Below are 19,714 nucleotides of genomic sequence, written 5' to 3'. Positions count from 1 at the left end.
CAGACAAGGGCTCCCCGCTGACGTTTCTGGCATTGAGTGACAGTGGCAGGGTAGCTCCTTGCTCTTACATGGGCACCCTGCCACTTCCGGCGTCTTCTTTGTCTTGATCCACAGCTCTGGATGTCCCACGACGTCCTCGCTCTTCTCCGCCGACGAACTTCTGAGAAGATGGCGCCGGCGCGGCGTCATCACTGGGCACCCCCGCGAGCGCTGATTGGCTCGCCACAATGCCAATCTTTCAAATGGCCGAAGGTGAGCTGTGATTGGCTCACCTATCCAGCCGCTGATTGGCCAGCGGAGAAAGGTGAGCCCTGATCGACTCATCCTTCCTCCGCTGCCCAGACCTGCAAGACGAAGGGAACACTCACCCACGCTGGATCGGTAAGTAAACGTCCTCATCCTTCTTCACCCGCTTGATGGGCACAGCAGCCAGGGCCCTCTTCTGTCCCTCCAGGGACACGCCAGCAGCTTCCATCTTCGCCTTCTTCACGGGCACAGGATCCAGGGCTCCCGGGGACACCTCTACAGTTGCAATGTTTCCTAGATGTGGTAGGAACTGTCGTGTGTTTGAGTCATTGCTCTGTCCCTTACCATTCAGTCAGATCGCTGCAGTATTCGGCTGAAAGTGTATGAAAAGCATATTGTGACCTGTGAGCAGGGCCGCCGAGAGGGAGGGGGAACGGGTACTAATTACCCGGGCCCGGGCATGTCAGGGGCCCCTCGCGCCGACGATTTTTTTTTATTTTTTTATTTTTTTCAAAACAATTTTTTTTTCTTTTTTTTCGGCGGGGGGGGGGGGAAGGGGGGCTCGGTCGTTGGTGGGGGGAGCAGGGTAGTAAAAAAAACAAACCCATACTCACGTGATTGCGGCGCCGGCGTCCCTCCTCTATGCTGCTCTGTGCTCTATTGCTCCAGGCTGACTGAATGCCGGGTGTGACATCATCATGTCACACCGAGCATTCAGTCAGTCTGGAGCAATGGAACACAGAGCAGCAGAGAAGACAAGATGGAAGAGAGAAGTAAAGGTAAGTGGAGGGAGGAAAACGGGGGGGGGTTAAAAAACGGGGGGGGGGGCAGCATGACACAAAGGGGTTAAAGAAAGGAGAGACAATAGCAGTATGACACAAAGGGGTTAAAAAAAGAGGGACAAAAGCAGCATGGCACAGGGGGTTAAAGAAAAGAGGGACAAGCAGCATGGCACAGGGGGTTAAAGAAAAGGACAAGCAGCATGGCACAGGGGGTTAAAGAAAGGGGCAAAGGCAGAATGGAGGGCACAGTGTGATCATAAGGGGGCATAGCGTGGTGATGATAACGGGGCACAGTAATGTGTGTGTGATGCATGGAGCTTTTGGCAATGTAGTGTGTGTGAGGTAGATGGTGGCTAATTAATGGCTGCTATTTTGTTTGCGGGGTAATGGGAATACTATTTTAATGTTGGGGCTGGAGGAAGGCCTAATTATTAATAATGGATGTTATTGATTTAACGGTGGGGCTGGCTGTAATTTTCTAAATGTAGCCATTTTTTTCCAAATAGGTCCTCCAACATTCCATGATCCAGACAAGCCGCAACTAAAGAAATCTGCAGCCACATGTGGTAAAAGTGAGAAGAAGAACAGGTAGGACAGAGCAGCATAGTGTGTGAAATGTTGTGATTCTAGTAGGGACAATGTCAATGTTTGGTGAGTCCAGTGGCGCAGGCCAAGACTGAACTCTTTGTGTGCACACTGCATTCTTCCTATTCTACACAAGGGTGCTAGATGTCCTGAAAGTCAGGAATGCTTGGACAAATGTCACGCTCTACGGAATTCAGGACCTATTGATTTTATTGTGCTAGCCACGCCCCAACGGCGCATTGCCACGCCCCCAATTGTGCGACCATACACACGTAATTTTTTTTTGCTTGCTCAACTATAAGGGGGGGCCCCATGAATTTGTTGTACTGGGGCCCTGAATTCCTCTTGGCAGCCCTGCCTGTGAGATGGTCAAAATTTAATGAAAATGACTGCAAAATAGTGTTAGTGAAGTTAATAATAATGTAGGTACAAAATAATACCTAAATTATGTTATTTTAGCCCAAAAAAATGAATTTTTTTAAAAACTGCACAACACAACCAAACAAAACCAAAACCAAAACACACAAAGGCGGTTTTGGCAAAACACAAAAGGTAATCCAGATCCAAAAAACCAAAACCAATACACGGGGTCAGTGAGCACCTCTAGTAATAAGAGCCCTTCTTCTCTTCTCCTAACTATGTTTAATGTTTTGTATTATTGGTTCCACATGGTACAAAAGCAGAAACCAGTTTGTTTTTGAGATCCAGGGCTTTCTTGTACATAAACTTGAGTAACTTGGGTAACAGGTAAAATATGTGCACGTTTCTCGTCCTTCATAAGTATCGGCCAGTATCTTCTGACAATTTTTTTTCAAATTATTTCAAATGATCATTATACTGTGTAACTATAGAATTTTTTCTTTCGTTTTCTCAATAAGCAGAGGATCCCTCCCCAATTTGAGTATATCTTGATAGGCTTCCTCTACCGGTTCTAGGTCATAGTTCCTTTTAAAAAACCTATCCTTACGTGACTGGTTTTGTTTTGTCTTTTTAAATTTCCACCTCTGAACAGTTACTCTCAACTCTCATGAACTGTCCTTTTGGAATGTTTCTAAGCCAACTGTAGTGGTGGGTACTCAATTCCGGAATAAACATATTGCAGTCAACTTGATTGACAAACGTTTTGGTGTTACGTATGTTGTCGTCAATACAAATTCACAGGTCAAGGTATTCAACTCTAGATTTGCTAGAGTGGGCTGTAAATGTGAGATTAAGTTATTAAGAATATGAAAAAATGACTTATTCATAAATACACGTCTTTGAGAAATATGTGATGTGATATGCAAAACTGGGAGTCATTTTCGCGTTCAGAAGCCAAAAATCACAAATTCATTAAAAAAACTTTTTCATCGCAGACCTGTGTTATTTAATACATTTTGAACATGATCCATTTCAATCCTTATTGCAAAGATAAGGATTGTAATATCATGAGTATTGATTAAAAATCTTCATTAGGAACAGCAGACATAAAAAACTGCTATTCCTGCAAAGTTGCAATCTCATCTTTTTCACTGTCTCTTCTCTCCCAATGACATATGCAATCTTCATAAGGCTTAAAAGTCCATGTGTGCATGTGCCGTCTGAAAACCTTGGCCATGCGCACAAACATATCTGAGGAAGCGAAGCAGTATGTGAGAGGGAGGAATTATATGATCTTTGCTCTTTGGAGTAGAGCTGAAAAATAACACATACATTTATGTGCGCCAGCCTGGAGGGCTCTACTTGGTCTGCAACAATGTTTAGGTAGGTGATACGTAACAAAGTATCATCCACATGAATGCCCGCACAATACAGTTGTGTTGCACTTTGTGTTCTGACACCTTTCTATCACACCCAGATTAAACTTTTTAAGCAATTTGTGCTAATTTAGCTCTTCTGTTGGATTGGACCAGACGGGATAACCTCCACTTCCCTCGGACATCAATGAGCTTTGGGTTCTTGTGACCTGGTCACTGGTTCCACATGTTGTCCATCCTTGGACCGCTTTGGGTAGGCACTGACCACTACATACCAGGAACACCCCACAATACCTGCCATTTTGTAGATTCTCTGATCCAGTTGTCTAGCTATCACGATTTGGCCTTTGTCAACGTCGCTCAGATCCTTACACTTGTCCATTTTTCCTGCTAACAACACATCAACTTCAAGAACTGACTGTTCACTTGCTGCCTAATATCTTTCCCCCTTCTTGACAGGTGCCATTGTAACAGGATAATCAATGTTATTTACTTCACTCATCAGCGTTTCTAATCTTGGGGCTAGTCAGTATATATAAAAATAAGGCAAAAATAAGGTGTGAAATATTGCTTTTAATGCACATGGTTGTTAGGAGCTGCGGCGGCCACAGGCACCGCCGCGACTAATCTATTACCCCGCAGAGCGTCCCGGCCGTCTCCTTAGTGACCGGGATGTCACTTCCGCCAGCTGGTCCAACCGTTGCCAAGACAACGGCCGGACACCAATTCCCTGCCCGACAAACAGGACAGCCGGGCACAGTCGCTGAAATCTCCTCAGCCTGTGGGCTGATTAATGTGGCTTTGATTAATTAATCCAGGTATGTGTATTGTTACAGGGCTTTGCCCTGATTGGTTGCTCTATGTATTTAAGGCAGTGAGGACTGAGCCTCACTGCCGGTTATAGCGTTTCTGACCCAGTCTTGCTAACCTGCTCCTGTTTGCTGTACCCTGTCCTGTGGATACTCTGTTGTATTTTCTGTGTATGACCCCTGCCTGGACTTTGGACTCTGCCTGTTTGCTCGTGACCCAGACCCTTTTGGCCTGTACCTTGGGCTCTGCTAGTTTGCCTGTGACCCTGACCTTTGGCGTGTTTATTGACTACCTTGCTTGCCTGTGACCCTTGACCTCGGCTACCATTTGACTATCCAGTGCTTTCTACCCAGTCTCCTGGCCTGCCGCTGTTGTCTGCGTTACCAACCCACACTACATCTGGAGCTAAGTCCTGGGGGCATCTGAGTACCGGTGAGCGTAACAAGCTCCAAGGGAAAGGCGGCTGCTATAGGTGAAAACCTCCGCCATCTAGTTCTGTGGGTTGGTGATCAGACCAGCAGCCTAACATTGGTTCAGTATGTTTTATAACTGAAATGTTGTATTTAATAAATTAAGAATGTTTTACGTAAGCCAATTCTGTGTCTTGATTATAAATTCTGCCATATACGCAATACTACTTCTTATAATAGCACGTAGCACTTGTTTTTCTGTGATTCTTGTTTGCTTACTTTTTAGTTGGGAAGTAGCAATTCCATTGATTTAGCACATTTTTCTTCCTTTTTCAGTGTCAAGTGCATACTTATAAAGGACCATACATACTTATATAAGACTATACATACTTATATAGGACCACATATTTAACAACAAAATCAATTAGGCAAGATTACATAAAATGTTTTTGTTTTTTTTAATGCAATCACAGTATCAGAAATACTAAATATTACAAAGGACATCAATAAGTATTATATTAAGAACATTCTCATTGATCGTTATCATGATTTAGTTACGGATACCTGGTACCGAAAAGCATCTACAATCAATGTATGTTCAGTAAAATACTATGATAAATTTAAAACCTTTAAAACACATGATTCTGTGTTTCAACACTTAGCTTGCGGGGTCCAGACATTGGCGCTTTAAATTAAGATTCATCTAAGTCGCGCACACATCACACTCAAGTGCCGGAGAGCTGTCCATTCGGAATCACTGCCTGTCAGCCTGCGGCGCCATCGGACATCTGCATCTTCGGCTTTCAGGTAAGTCTGCTTGGATTTTGGTGCAATCGGGTTTTTTTTTGTAGGGATGAAGGATGTCGGAATTGTGGTCATCGGTAATACGATTACCACGGCTTGTGAAGGGGTCACTGGCAGAGTAGAGGTTGGCATATGAGAGAAAAGCTGATGGACATGGGATGGCATGAGAGGGAACAGCTGGTGACCTGGGTGGAATGTAAGGGAAAATCTGGTGAACATGGGGTAACATGAGCGAGAATCTGTTGGGTATGAGGTGGCATGTGATAGAATAGCTGGTGTGCAGGGTGGATGTTAGAGGCTTATGGTCAGGGAGAGGCATATTGGAGAAAATTGGTTGGGTAGAGGATGGCTTGTGAGAAAAGCTAGTTGGTAGGTGGCATATGAAAAAGAAGCTGGTCAGCAAGGGCACATATGTGTGAAATGCTGATGGAAAGAGCGTGCCTCTAATGAGCTTGTGGGCAGGGTGTCATGTACAAGAAATGCTTGTGGGCAGCGGGTTACATGTGACAACAGCTGCTTGTCAGTGGATGTCATGGGAGAAACTTGTTGGCAGCGAGTATGGCATGTAATAATCTAGGGGGCAGGGTGTCATGAGATAGAATAACTGTCATGCAGGGAGATGAGGCTTGTGGGTACTGGGTGGCAAATGAAACAAAATGTTGGTGGGCAGAGGGTGGCATGTAATAGAAAGCTAGTGGATAGCTTGGTGATTTCAAATGTTGAAACATAGAATTTGACAAATATAAATATTTTCACTTTACAAAATGCTAATGACATTCCATAGACAAAAAAAAAAAAACCTTACTGTTTAACATGTCTGATTAAGGTTTCTTATAGTTACACACAGAAAGCAATGAAATTATGATGATTAAGGCAGAAACCTTAATGGACGTGTTCCTTGTGCAATACAGACATAGTATGTCATCATCCTGTGGTTAGCTGCAGATGCAGCACTATCATGAAGTGAGTGTGCTGTCACTCACAAAATGGTGAAGCTGCTGATTCAGAGATTTGTGTGTTCACTGGAATATGTCACATACCGGGCTCTCAGGTTCTGTCACTTTCCTCTTCACTGCCTTTCCAACTTGTTCCTGCGTTCCTCAGGCTCTGCTGGTTTCAGACCTCTCTGTAAGATGCTGTCCAGTCTGTATCCACTCTAGAGATCCCTCCAGAATCAGAGTATAGGCACAGCCATGTTGGATTCGGTCACATGGTTCCTCTCAGCCAATCAGGTGATAACAGCCTTCAATTCAGATTCCCTCCAAAACCAGTCCATGGGAGCTGCCATCTTGGATATAGTCTGATCCATCTCAGCAACTCAGAGTGCTGCTTCTGCCCAGCTGATTGCAATCTCCAATCAGGAATCAACAACAACTATAAAAGGACTTCCTGGAGCCCTTACCTGTTGCCAGTGTAACATTGTATTTCAGACGCCAACCTGGTTTCCAGCAGTTTGCAATCTTGCTATCTATCCAACTCTGACAATGCAGTCTGCATTCTAACTCCAGTCTGATTCCAGATATCTGGTTCCATTCTGTTTACAGCAATCCTCTTTCAGCATTCTGGTCACAGTATTCCGGTTACAGCAATCCTCTTCCAGCATTCTGGTTCCAGTCCGGTCCAGCAATCCAGTTACTGTTTGCTCTCCCCTGCTAGTGTAATCACTAACTGCACCAGTTCATTCACTACATGCAGAGAAACATTAATCAGGCCATGCAGCTTTATCCAGGTAGTTGCCAGTCCAGCTCCAGAGACACAACCCAGTCTGGGTACAGACAGATCCTCAGGTGTGACAGAAAACACAAATGCAGTCTATGCAATTGAAGGTCTGAGCAGCTATGTAGCACAAAAGATAGTCCCCACTCAGTCCTGATATATGGAGGGCAATTTATTTAAGCGTGTATGCAAAATTGGAGCTACATACTAGAGCGTGGTTTATACAGAGATTTGGAAGAACAGAAAACTATATTGAGGATTTAGAATTTACTAGTGTACTAGTATTCTACTTTGCTATCTGATGATTTCATAAATCAGCTGGTTAATTTTTCAGTAAGACCATATCCTATGAAGGACCTTTCACTTTTACCAGAGTTAAACTAATTTTGGCTCCTTAATTTTCTCTAAACATGTATAACATCTGTGTCTATGTGTATATGATGATCTGACCACTCATTGCACTAGTTTAAAACACTTTGCATTACTGTTGGCAATCCTTTTGCATGCTGTTTTTTACTGTATTAATAAACTGATATGCTTTATTATTTATATTACTTTTAATATGGGAACATATTTACATTTTATGTATATATTCCTTGCTGCATTGTTCTAGTGTTTACAAATAAAATATTTCTCGCTAAAGTTTTGTTGGCTTTATTTATCCTTGCATTGATGTTAAGTCAGCTTAGGGCTTTAAAAGAATGTAATAGCAAACATTGCTTATGGAAAAATAAACTAAGTAGAGGCTTCTATACCAATTAAATGTATTTAAAATATTGTTCTTTTTTAGTCTACTAACAAAATTTTATGAATGTGCTCTACTTCGAAAAAGGTACGATAAAGATAAACTAAGAAAATATAACGATACAAGCACGTGAGAAGAGAGAGAATGTACAAAGGCATGTCACGTGACAGAGGAGAGTGACAGCGTGTCAGGAGGGGGACAGAGGAGAGTGACAGGAGGGGGAAAGAGGAGAGTGACAGGGTGACAGGAGGGGGACAGAGGAGAGTGAAAGTGTGACAGGAGGGGGACAGAGAAGAGTGACAGGAGGGGGACAGAGGAGAGTGACAGGAGGGGGACAGAGGAGAGTGACAGCGTGGCAGGAGGGGGACAGAGGAGAGTGACAGCGTGACAGAAGGGGGACAGAGGAGAGTGACAGCGTGACAGAAGGGGGACAGAGGAGAGTGACAGCGTGACAGAAGGGGGACAGAGGAGAGTGACAGGAGTGGGACAGAGGGGAGTGACAGGAGGGGGACAGAGGAGAGTGATAGCGTGACAGAAGGGGGACAGAGGAGAGTGACAGGAGTGGGACAGAGGAGAGTGACAGCATGACAGGAGGGGGACAGAGGAGAGTGACAGAGTGACAGGAGGGGGACAGAGGAGATTGACAACGTGACAGGAGGGGGACAGAGGAGAGTGACAGCGTGACAGGAGGGGGACAGAGGAGAGTGACAGCGTGACAGGAGGGTGACAGAGGAGAGTGACAGTGTGACAGGAGGGAGAAAGAGGAGAGTGACAGGAGGAGGACAGAGGAGAGTGACAGCGTGACAGGAGGGGGACAGAGAAGAGTGACAGCGTGATAGGAGGGGGACAGAGGAGAGTGACAGCATGACAGGAGGGGGACAGCGTGGAAGAGGAGCTGGGACAGCGTGACAGAGGGCAGAGGGGGACAGCATGAGAGGGCAGAGGAGGGGGACAGATCGCAGAGGAGCTGGGACAGCATGACAGGAGCTGGAACAGAGAGACAGAGGGCAGAGGAGGAGGAGGACACAGGGCAGATGAGCTGGGACAGCGTGACAGAGGGCAGAGGAGGGGGAGAGAGGGCAGATGAGATGGGACAGCTTGACAGAGGGCAGAGGAGCTGGACCAGTGTGACAGAGGGCAGAGGAGGGGGACAGTGACAGAGGGCAGAAGAGGGGGACAGCGTGACAGAGGGCAGAAGAGGGGGACAGCGTGACAGAGGGCAAAGGAGGGGGACAGCGTGACAGAGGAAGGGGACAGCGTGGCAGATGAGCTAGGACAGCATGACAGAGGGCAGAGGAGGAGGACAGTGGGCAGAGGAGGAGGACAGCGTGAGAGGGGCAGTGGAGGGGGACAGCGTGACAGAGGGCAGAGGAGGGGGGACAGCGTGAGAGAGGGCAGAGTGTCTGGATGCAGAGTGGGCATTTTTGCATACAACTAAATAAGCATTTCTGTCCTGACCTAAATTCTTAAAACATTTGTGCAGTAATGCACCTAGATTGAATGTAAAGACCTATGTATGAAAAACAATAGTTTAAATTTGGTTTAACTTACATGACTTGAAATCCTTCCTCTCAGCAAACAGACAGGGTGTGTCTGTTTGAATTACAGAGCCAGTGATGGGCGTTTCCTTTTAAAGAGAAGGTGGGTGTATCATCTGTCCATCAAGCTAAGGCTGGGGGAGGAGTATCAGGTATAAAAGCTTGTTTATATCATTTATATCATTTGTGCATGGAGACCAATGCTGGGTGAGCTGGCTGGTCCTGAGAGAGAGCTGGACTATGTATAGCTAGTGTTTAGGGTCTCCATGATTGCTGTGCAAGTATACGGTGTCAAAACATTTACCATCCTGACAATAAAGCACCATAAAAAGGAAGAAGTTGGTCGCGTGTGCTTCTGCAGTAACGGGCTCTTGCCACTATATATATATATATATATATATATATATATAAAATCAGTGGCTCAACAATATATATGAGCAGCCTGTTACCCTCAATAGAAGCTTACCATCTGCATATATTAATGTACTATAATAGTGTTAAGTACACTAACTGCATAACCTTGTCACGCGGCCTGTCTGTTGCAGTTAGTATCAACTGTGAGCAACTGTATATATGTATATATCATCTGTTACAACAAGTTCTTTACTTTACACATTACATGTGAAAGGAAATGTTATTGAGAAATTTTATAAAATAGTCAAGGATAACCTAGAGAACATGGTGGATGCACTTTCCTGGAGATGTTCAGATCTGCTACCAAGTGAAATTAAAGCCATCAAAGAGTTAATGGAGCACCCAGAGATCATTATTAAACAGTTGGATAAAGGGGGAGCCACTGTCATTACGGAAAGGGAAAACTATTTGAAGGGACCTTTGATTGGATCACTTATAAATAGCTTATTGTAGTAATATATTTAAATTATTAGCATAGTGTGCCAATTGATATCATTGCAAGTATACCGATTCTTGATACTGTGTATTGGAAATGTACTTATTTTATTCTATTGTGTGCACTTTTTTTAATAGGAAATGTATTTATGGCTGAGACAAAGCCAGGGAAGAGATTCATTCGTGTTTTGTAAATTTGCTAGAGGAAATCTCCAATTAGGCATATGTGGGGAGGGAGTCCTGTTTGCTGATAGCAGGAAATACTATCAGCCAAATGTGAGTGACCAACACTTGAATACACAATAGGGAATCGTTACCTGTGTGCATGTCTTATTAGACAGACAAGAAACCTAACATTGTATACAGCACATGATGTAGGATATCATAGATAAGTGTAAATTTTGTTAAATATGAATTACATTTAAATCTATGTTTGGGGAAACATATTGCATCCTGATACTAAAAATAACTCAGACTTCAGGGGGCTGACTTACCCTCTGTGAGGGTGTGTCCAAAACTGTATAAAACAGCACTGGTCTGTACTGAAATGTATCATTATTGTTCCATCTGACCTGATCACTGGTACCTTAAACCAGTGTGAACTGTCCTTGTTAGGACTACTGGAGCTAAATAAACATCACTTGCTTCAAAGACCCGCTTGACAACTTTTCCATGCTGAAATTCCTGTGACCTACAGGTTAGACCCAACACTAATCCGTTCCCGGCTGTCCTGAGGTTTGGACCCAGCTTTCCGGTACCGCTGCTCTGCCCACTACCCAGCAGTTCTGGCCAGTGTGATAGGCCAGGGGGGATCCAACCACAGCAACCCTGATCTATAGGAAAAGGTCAGGGGTACCAGCCAATATGTACTAGCAAGAGGGTACCCTAGCAGCAACAATTACCCAGAAGGAATGCGGTTCTTGATGCCGTGAACAAGTCCAGTGGTGGCAGCATTGTAAGCCCCTCCTACTGTGGTTAGAGGGCGCATTTGAGATAAAGGAAACAATGGCAAAGTAAGCCCAGCCGGTTCCCAGCAACAACAGACAGGGTGGCATAGGCAGTCCAACCTGTCACAGTACCCAAAAAGGTTGTTTGAAATGTGTTGGGTCATTGATGCAAGAACACTGCACCCTCAGCAATAGAGTAATTTTTTACTGCACATCTGCTGAGTCTGTGTTCACTGTCCGAGAAAACTGTTAAACACACTTTACAGTGGAGAGAGTGGAGTGGAGAGTGGAGAGTTTAATCCACAGCAGAAGGGAGTACCACCATGTCAGCAGGACCAGAACCATCAGCATTGTATATGCTATGACACAAGTGTATCTATATGAGTGCATAAATAACTTTTGTAAATTTGTACCAATAGATCCATACAAAACTTCACTATCAGGCTGCAATTTCAATTTTCCCTATGACACAACAGAATCCAATGGTACGAGAAAACACAATAAATTACAGTGATAATAAATTAAGGGACAGATGGACTGAGATTGAAGCTCAACATTAACAAAGAGAGATTGCTGTTTATGTATGGTGCAGAGCAAGGATCATCAGATAATTATGTGAGCACATAGCTTTTAAACCTATGACATAATTGCCAACGAAGCTTCACTATTTTGCCATTTTCTTATTTTCTTCTATATATGAACACGAGAAATGAAAGTGATCAATAGACTATGTGTCAAAGTCCTTTTTGATAGGCTACACGTAATGGCAAAGGAGAGGACGATTGATTACTGTGTGGAGAAATCACTCCCGTAATATCATTTACATGCCTTGACTTATGATTGCATTGTGTCAACATTATGTACCAGTGGAGATTTGTAGTGGTGTGTGTCTAGAGCTGATGTTTAGTATATAACCTGTTAATGGTACATTGTACTGAGTGACCAACAGTTCACATTGTCCCGTGATACATTCATATTCGCAATGTAAACATTGAACTGGACAACATGTCCCATATTCCTACAACAAAGGCATAGTCCATGTGTAAGCAGTCTTATTGTCTTCACTGAAGTGAGTCTGGAAAGTCGTATTTGCATGGGTTCAGCTGGTTCCACCTCAGATCGAACCCAAAGCTTGAAAAAAGGATTAAACAAGAGACACACCAGACTAATCAAATCCAGACAAAATGCCCATGTATGAGGGTCCCCTTGTGAAAGTAAAATAATTAACCCTACCCATTGCTGCTAAGACCTAAAAGAAAACGACCCAAGAAAAGGGCAGGGAAAGGGCAGATGCCTATAGTCAAAGTACAGCATGCCAAATTCAAGCGCACGTAGCAGCATCTGGTTCAAGCTTTTAGCATTTCTTAGGTACTTGTTTTTCAGCCATATCTCTTGCTCCAGCTATAGGTCTAGTCTATGTGCTGATTACTAGTGATAGCCGCTGGGTATGTATGCTATGTGTTTGCTATCAGGATGAACTGTAAAAAATAATTTTATGTACAGTAGACATTAAGAACATTGTTTCTGATGAAAATGGATTTGATGGGAAAAAAAACCCCACTTATATTTTAATGTTTTATCATTAATGCCTATATTATTACAGGTGACGTTAATTAATAGGTTGTATTTTTTTCTGTACGATCTTTTGTGATTTTATAGTCCACATATGTATTGGATGTATCCTGGAGTGCCTTGACTGTTATTGCAGAGTGGACCTAGACCCGTATTCATAAACAGGCGTATCTTTAGATCCACTCCTTGCTGAATACGGACGTGCGTATACCCAATGTGATTAGATATTGTACTTAGGATTATTACTTTGGTCAATTAATATTTCCTTTCAACTCCTATGGGGGATTATTTAATAAACATTCATTTTTTTGGCAGTTTTGAAACCACCGCACATCGCTGACGATTTTGCACTCCAAGCTGATGAATGTACTATGCAGCAGTTTGGAGGCCAAAAAGTCAAATCACCAGCGATGTGTGGCAGGTTCATACCCCCTAAATAACATGTGGTTTAAGGGAAATCGCCATTACCAATGTTAAAAAACCTTCTCTTTCAATAGTCATGTTACTCAGCATTGGGTCCAGTCCTCTAAGGGGGGTGGAGGGGGTGGGTGGCCTGAACAAACATGCCCCCGGACTTAGAGATGCCTGGTCCAATGGAAGTAGCATTTGACACCTCCAGTAGGTGGGTAGCAGGGAAGTAAAGTAAACATTGTGCCCCTTGTATTTATTAGTAAATAATAGTGCCCTCTTATATAGTCAAATGAATAGTACCCCCTTATATAGTAAATTCTTTAATATTAACCTCTATATAATATATTCACGAACAGTGCCCCCATATATAATATATTCATTAATAGTGCCCCCTTGCACATACATCCTTACTATATATCATCTATAATACCCCTGCTCCACCTACTTACATCAAGACCCTGGAGTTAATGTTATTTTCATGTGCACACATGGCCTCATTTAGACTTTGGAGCAAAGCAAAAAAAAAGAAGAGTAAATTTGCAACTTGGCAAAACAATGTTGCACTGTGGGTATTAAGAGTTTGGAGGGGGCGTGTGCTATTTTTGTTATGCTTTGCTCTTAACTCTAAATGAGGCCCACGATGCCCCCATCTCTCAGGGAGTATCAGGTAAGAGAAGTGAAGCTGCTCCATGAAGGGATGAGGTTGCTTAGAATAACTGCTGCAACACAAGGCTTTCATTATAAATCAGAAATAAATAAATAAAATGCATAACAAATCTTAGAAATATTTCCTTTTAAAAGGAAACACATATTTTCCAAATACTTGTGCTTTTTGTTAGTTTGTTAAGAGAGTTTGGGTTAGATGTATCAAACCTACTAAAAAGGCAAAACAGAGGTGTTGCCCATAGCAACCAATCAGATTCTAGCTAACACTTATCTAGCTCATGCTATAAAATGAAAGCTAAAATCTAATTGGTTGCTATGGACAACACATTGACTTTTCATTTTTAGAAAGTTTGATAAATCCACGCTTTGTAATAACGTAATTAATGTTATAGAGAAATTTTCATGAAAATTATTTTATTTATTTTTTTATTTAGACTGGTACGAGAGCCATAAGGCAAACTGTGTTCTCATTTTCTTGTGCTTTTTGGGCTATGTAGTACACACAAAACACATTACATTTTTTTTTGCTAGAATACTTTACTGTTCAAAAACCAAATCATGATTTTTTTGTGACTTACTAAACCCATGCTGTAAAAGTAAGGGGGCAAGTATGGGAACAGTCGCTGACATAGATCTTCATTGAAGATTCATACTCACAATATTCTTGAAAATAAAGGACTGGGAATAGTGTTCTATTTTTCAGAGTTCCCAAAGAAGTGACAGTTATTGTTCTTCTACTCTCTGTACACTATTTTGGAGTAGGGCCTGATTCTGTGGTGTCAATAATATAGCCTCCTTAGTGTTTTTGTGTAACAGTGGGATACCATTAATTGTAGAAGCTACTTTAGGGCTGGTCTGTGGGGCTGGTTGCTTTTAGCACAATTGGACAAAAAAAAATTCTCCCCCCACCCACACTACCACCACCTTCTAAAGAACTCAAGCTCTAGACCGGGGGTGGCACGCAGCCCCTTGAGTCCTGGCACGCCGTCCGACTGTTCTAAATGACAGCCGGAGAAGAGCGGAACTGTTGCGCAAGCGCAGCAGTTCAGCTCTTCTCCGGCTGTCATTCCTTCTCCAACACTGAACTGTTGCGCAAGCGCAGCAGTTCAGCACTTCTCCGTCTGTCATGTATTAGCAGTTCAGTGCCGGCAGCGCAGTTCCTCCCAAGCACCTTTGCGGACCGTTTAACTGCTAGAAGAGGCAAGTATAAAATTCTATCATTTTTTATTAATTTATTAGTGTCCTAAAAATTTTTTTTATCCAATTCTGAGGCCATAAGAGTCAATGGGGACATTACTGTGGCATAAAATGTATTGGTGGCAACTGTGGCATACCATGTGTTTCTGGGGGCAAGTGTGGCATACTATGTGTTTCTGGGGGCAAGTGTGGCATACTATGTGTTTCTGGGGGCAAGTGTGGCATACTATGTGTTTCTGGGGGCAAGTGTGGCACACTATGTGTTTCTGGGGGCAACTGTGGCATATGTGTTTCTGGGGGCAACTGTGGCATAGTATGTGTTTCTGGGGGCAACTGTGGCATATTATGTGTTTCTGGGGCAACTGTGGCATATGTGTTTCTGGGGGCAACTGTGGCATATTATGTGTTTCTGGGGGCAACTGTGGCATATTATGTGTTTCTGGGGGCAACTGTGGCATATTATGTGTTTCTGGGGGCAACTGTGGCATATTATGTGTTTCTGGGGGCAACTGTGGCATACTATGTGTTTCTGGGGGCAACTGTGGCATATGTGTTTCTGGGGGCAACTGGCATAGTATGTGTTTCTGGGGGCAACTGGCATAGTATGTGTTTCTGGGGGCAACTGTGGCATTCTATGTGTTTCTGGGGGCAACTGTGGCATTCTATGTGTTTCTGGGGGCAACTGTGGCATACTATGTGTTTCTGGGGGCAACTGTGGCATATTATGTGTTTCTGGGGGCAACTGTGGCATATTATGTGCTTCTGGGGGCAACTGTGGCATATTATGTGTTTCTGGGGGCAACTGTGGCATACTATGTGTTTCTGGGGCAACTGTGGCATACTATGTGTTTCTGGGGGCAACTGTGGCATATTATGTGTTTCTGGGGGCAACTGTGGCATATTATGTGTTTCTGGGGCAACTGTGGCATATTATGTGTTTCTGGGGGCAACTGTGGCATACTATGTGTTTCTGGGGGCAACTGTGGCATATGTGTTTCTGGGGGCAACTGGCATAGTATGTGTTTCTGGGGGCAACTGTGGCATTCTATGTGTTTCTGGGGGCAACTGTGGCATACTATGTGTTTCTGGGGACAACTGTGGCATACTATGTGTTTCTGGGGGCAACTGTGGCATACTATGTGTTTCTGGGGGCAACTGTGGCATATTATGTGTTTCTGGGGGCAACTGTGGCATATTATGTGTTTCTGGGGGCAACTGTGGCACACTATGTGTTTCTGGGGGCAACTGTGGCATACTATGTTTTTCTGGGGGCAACTGTGGCATATTATGTGTTTCTGGGGGCAACTGTGGCATATTATGTGTTTCTGGGGGCAACTGTGGCATATTATGTGTGTCTGGGGGCAACTGTGGCATATTATGTGTTTCTGGGGGCAACTGTGAAATACTATGAATTTCTGGGGGAACTGTGACATACTATGTATTTATGGGGGCAACTGTGAAATACTATGTATTTATGGGGGCAACTGTGGCAAAGTATGAATTGGGGGCACAACTATGTGGCATAAGATGAATTGGGGGCACAGTTATGAGGTATGATGTGAACTGGGGCACTACTGTGCAGCATAACATTTTTTTTTTGCTGGTCCCTTACTGTTAATATGATATTAGCCTCATAAAATGAGATATAATATATATATATATATATATATATATATATATATATATATATATATATATATATATATATATATATATATATATATATATATATATATATATACACACACACACACACACACACAACTGGCACACCTGGGCTTGACTAGATTTTAGCCGGCACTCCGATAGAAAAAGGTTGCCAACCCCTGCTCTAGACTGATCAGTTTCATTGTTTTTAATAGACAACAAACTATAACATACACCACCCAGAACCGAGATTGCAGGTGCTCTTCCTAGCCACACACCCTTGTATGGTGATGACTAAGGAACCAAAATTGACAACCATTGACTACTCCACCTTTCCAACTTACCTGTTTCAAAAATGCCATAAACAAACTTGCATATTGCACTAACCAATCTGAGCTATCCACCATGATTTTGATAAGATCTGGGCTACTCTGTGCTGGGCTAATAGCTTATTGTGGATGGAGGCCAAACCTCAGTGAATAAAGCAAAAAGTATAGTGCCACCAGTAATACCACCTCTCTATAGATCCTGTCCATTATATAGCAACCCATTGCCCATTATATAGCAACCTGTGAACTGGGACCCAAAACATGGAGTTACAACAGTTAAAGAAGCCAGCCCTATTCAGTGCTGGGATAGTTATCATTACAAGGAGGTGGCAAGTAAGTGGATGACCCACCTCTATCAATTACAACCAGCCACACCGCTGAAAACTGCTAGTGCTCTCCCTAGTGACCTTAGTGCGGTGATAGCTATGGGAAAAAAAAGACCCCCAAGTGGTGGCAACTATAGTATAACATATTCAAAGAATAAAAACCATTACTTGTTTAGTAAAGGTTTAGTTTAATGCTGAAATTAAATATTTTAAACACTGTACCGCTGGGTATCCAGAATTAAAGATGAGAATCAAGTGCAGTAATGTATTTCAATTTTATAACTTATGTATAATAAAACAGAAAAGTGCAGAGAACAGACAAAGTACACATGCAGTTTACACACTAAATACAAACCTTTCACCTTTACTTACAGATAACCTTTTATTGCATTGCGTTTTTTTTTGTTTCAGCAAAATATTATATAGGAAAATATTCAAACATATGTGTGACAACATATTCTGCTACAGTTTTCCTTGCTGAATGCTGCTCAGCATGCGTTTGACCTCAGTCTCCACACGGAAAATGCGTGCTTTGCGCCACAGATTTTTGGTCAGTGCCCGGCTACTCTGCAGATCACGTAAAAGCAGAGTGAGGTGAGCACTCATTCGTGCATGATCCCAGCCTCCAGCATTGGTCCGCACCTCCCTCAAGATTAAAGCCCAATGACGTGATGCATCTTGTCCTTCAGTCAGAGACACAAGGACTCTGACATCCCCAAGAGTCTGCAAGGCACGGAGACCTCCATCTGACAGTTCATTAAAGTACAGACTGCAGAAAAACAGGAAGAATATTACTTTATGAAATGTCATTTGTATAGATATTGCATTCAAGGACAGCACGCTATATATAGTAACTTTCATGAAGTATTTTGTAATTATCGTTATCAATTAATACTTTGTTGCAATACTAGAAACAAAAAATGCTTGCAAAAGCTTAACTTATTAAGAAATTAAGAGAAGACAGAGTTATTACCTCTCCGCCAAACTTGCTCAATGCGTTCTCTGGTGTAGTTCAGAACCCTCTAGGGTCTGGGTCGAGATTGAGGCTGAAAGTCTGAGTATGCCATCTCTATACACTCTCCTATGGCTCCCATGGGCTCATCACCCAAAACGTGCCTTACTTTATCCGGTCATTTCACACTCCCTGGCGGTTTGGACTCATCCTCTCAGAAATTTGGCTTCTCCCCCCATCCCTCTCCACTAATACCTTTATTAAACTCCTCCGATTTCGCCCCGGGCCTTTTCCCCAAAGTGTTCTCCCCATGGACTTCACGGGGGGTTTGTTTCTTAAATGATCTCACCTCCACAGTAGTGTTCCCTTCATTTACTGACATTCAATCTCGAATGGACATTCCCTCTAAATTTTACTACCAATACCTCCAGCTTCGACATTTTCACCACATAGCTAAAACTCGCCACTCTTCCCGTCCCCTTACCACGTTTGAAAATCTCTGTTTCCGCCAGTCTTCTACGAAAGGTCTTATCTCCATATTGTATTATGAACACGCCCCGCCTACTCCAGACCTTAGAGATTCACATGAACTGGCCTGGGAACATGATTTTGGTGAAACTCTTTTAAGCTAAGAATGGTCAGAGATCTAAGAAAATGCTCCCTCCAGTTCAAGATGTGTTAAAATAAAAGAGAATGTTTACATGGTATTGTACCATTGGTACTATGTTCCCTCCCAGATTCATAAAATCCTCCCGGGCTCTTCTGATTGCTGTTGGCGGGGGGTGCTCCCATGAAGGTAACTTGATCCATATATGGTGGACATGTCCCAAATTGGCAAATTTTTGGGCAGAGGTCAAATAGCTGAACAAATCAGTACTCCATATAACTATCGTTAGAACCTAAATTTCCTCCTACCCTTGGGGGTGCCAATGGCGACTTGACACCAGAATAAGCTGGCTAGGCATATCTTGTCGGCAGCCACCTGCCAAATCGCAGCAGACTGGCGACAGCAGTCTCCACCATCGCACCAGGCTATTAATAGGGTATGGCAAGTCCAGCGCTTGGAATACATGACTAGTATCATTAACAGGTCATCAAGATCGTTCACTGAGGTTTAGAAACCATGACTCACGTTCTTTCAGGCTTATTCCCCTTTCACTCTACATTATTCCTCCTTCAGTCCGTCATCCTCCCATTAACCTTTTCTCTCCTCTTCTTCCTTTCTTCCCTACTCTACTATGATCTAGTTTCTGTTCTTTACTCCCTGCCTCACTTCTCTCTTTCGTGGCTTTCTTCTCTCTCTGTCACTTCTTAATAATTCTTGGTCAATTTTAATATATGTAACTTGACTCCTCCACATTGATAATCTGTGATAAAACGCTGGTCGTATCTCATGCTCTCTATTTATGTACATGCTCGTTTTCTTTGCGTGTTGGTTATATTGTT

The 19,714-nt window shown here is 43.1% G+C and overlaps 1 protein-coding gene across 3 annotated transcripts in view; it reads right to left on the bottom strand.

The window, feature by feature from the left end:
* Positions 1 to 17,572: 17,572 nt before the first annotated feature.
* The window catches only part of NLRX1 (NLR family member X1), a 90,144-nt gene continuing 88,002 nt past the window's right edge, over positions 17,573 to 19,714 (bottom strand). For all 3 annotated transcript variants that reach the window (XM_075190558.1, XM_075190556.1, XM_075190557.1), the window contains one exon: positions 17,573 to 18,085. In XM_075190558.1, the coding sequence (XP_075046659.1) occupies positions 17,779 to 18,085 (307 nt within the window). In that variant the 3' untranslated portion in view covers positions 17,573 to 17,778. The remainder of the gene's footprint in view (positions 18,086 to 19,714) is intronic.

Source organism: Mixophyes fleayi, chromosome 11 (assembly GCF_038048845.1).
Source record: "Mixophyes fleayi isolate aMixFle1 chromosome 11, aMixFle1.hap1, whole genome shotgun sequence".
In the NCBI taxonomy this organism is placed as follows: Eukaryota; Metazoa; Chordata; class Amphibia; order Anura; family Limnodynastidae; genus Mixophyes; species Mixophyes fleayi.
Note: the sequence above shows the minus strand (reverse complement) of the source record. Positions and strands in the feature narration are given on the sequence as shown.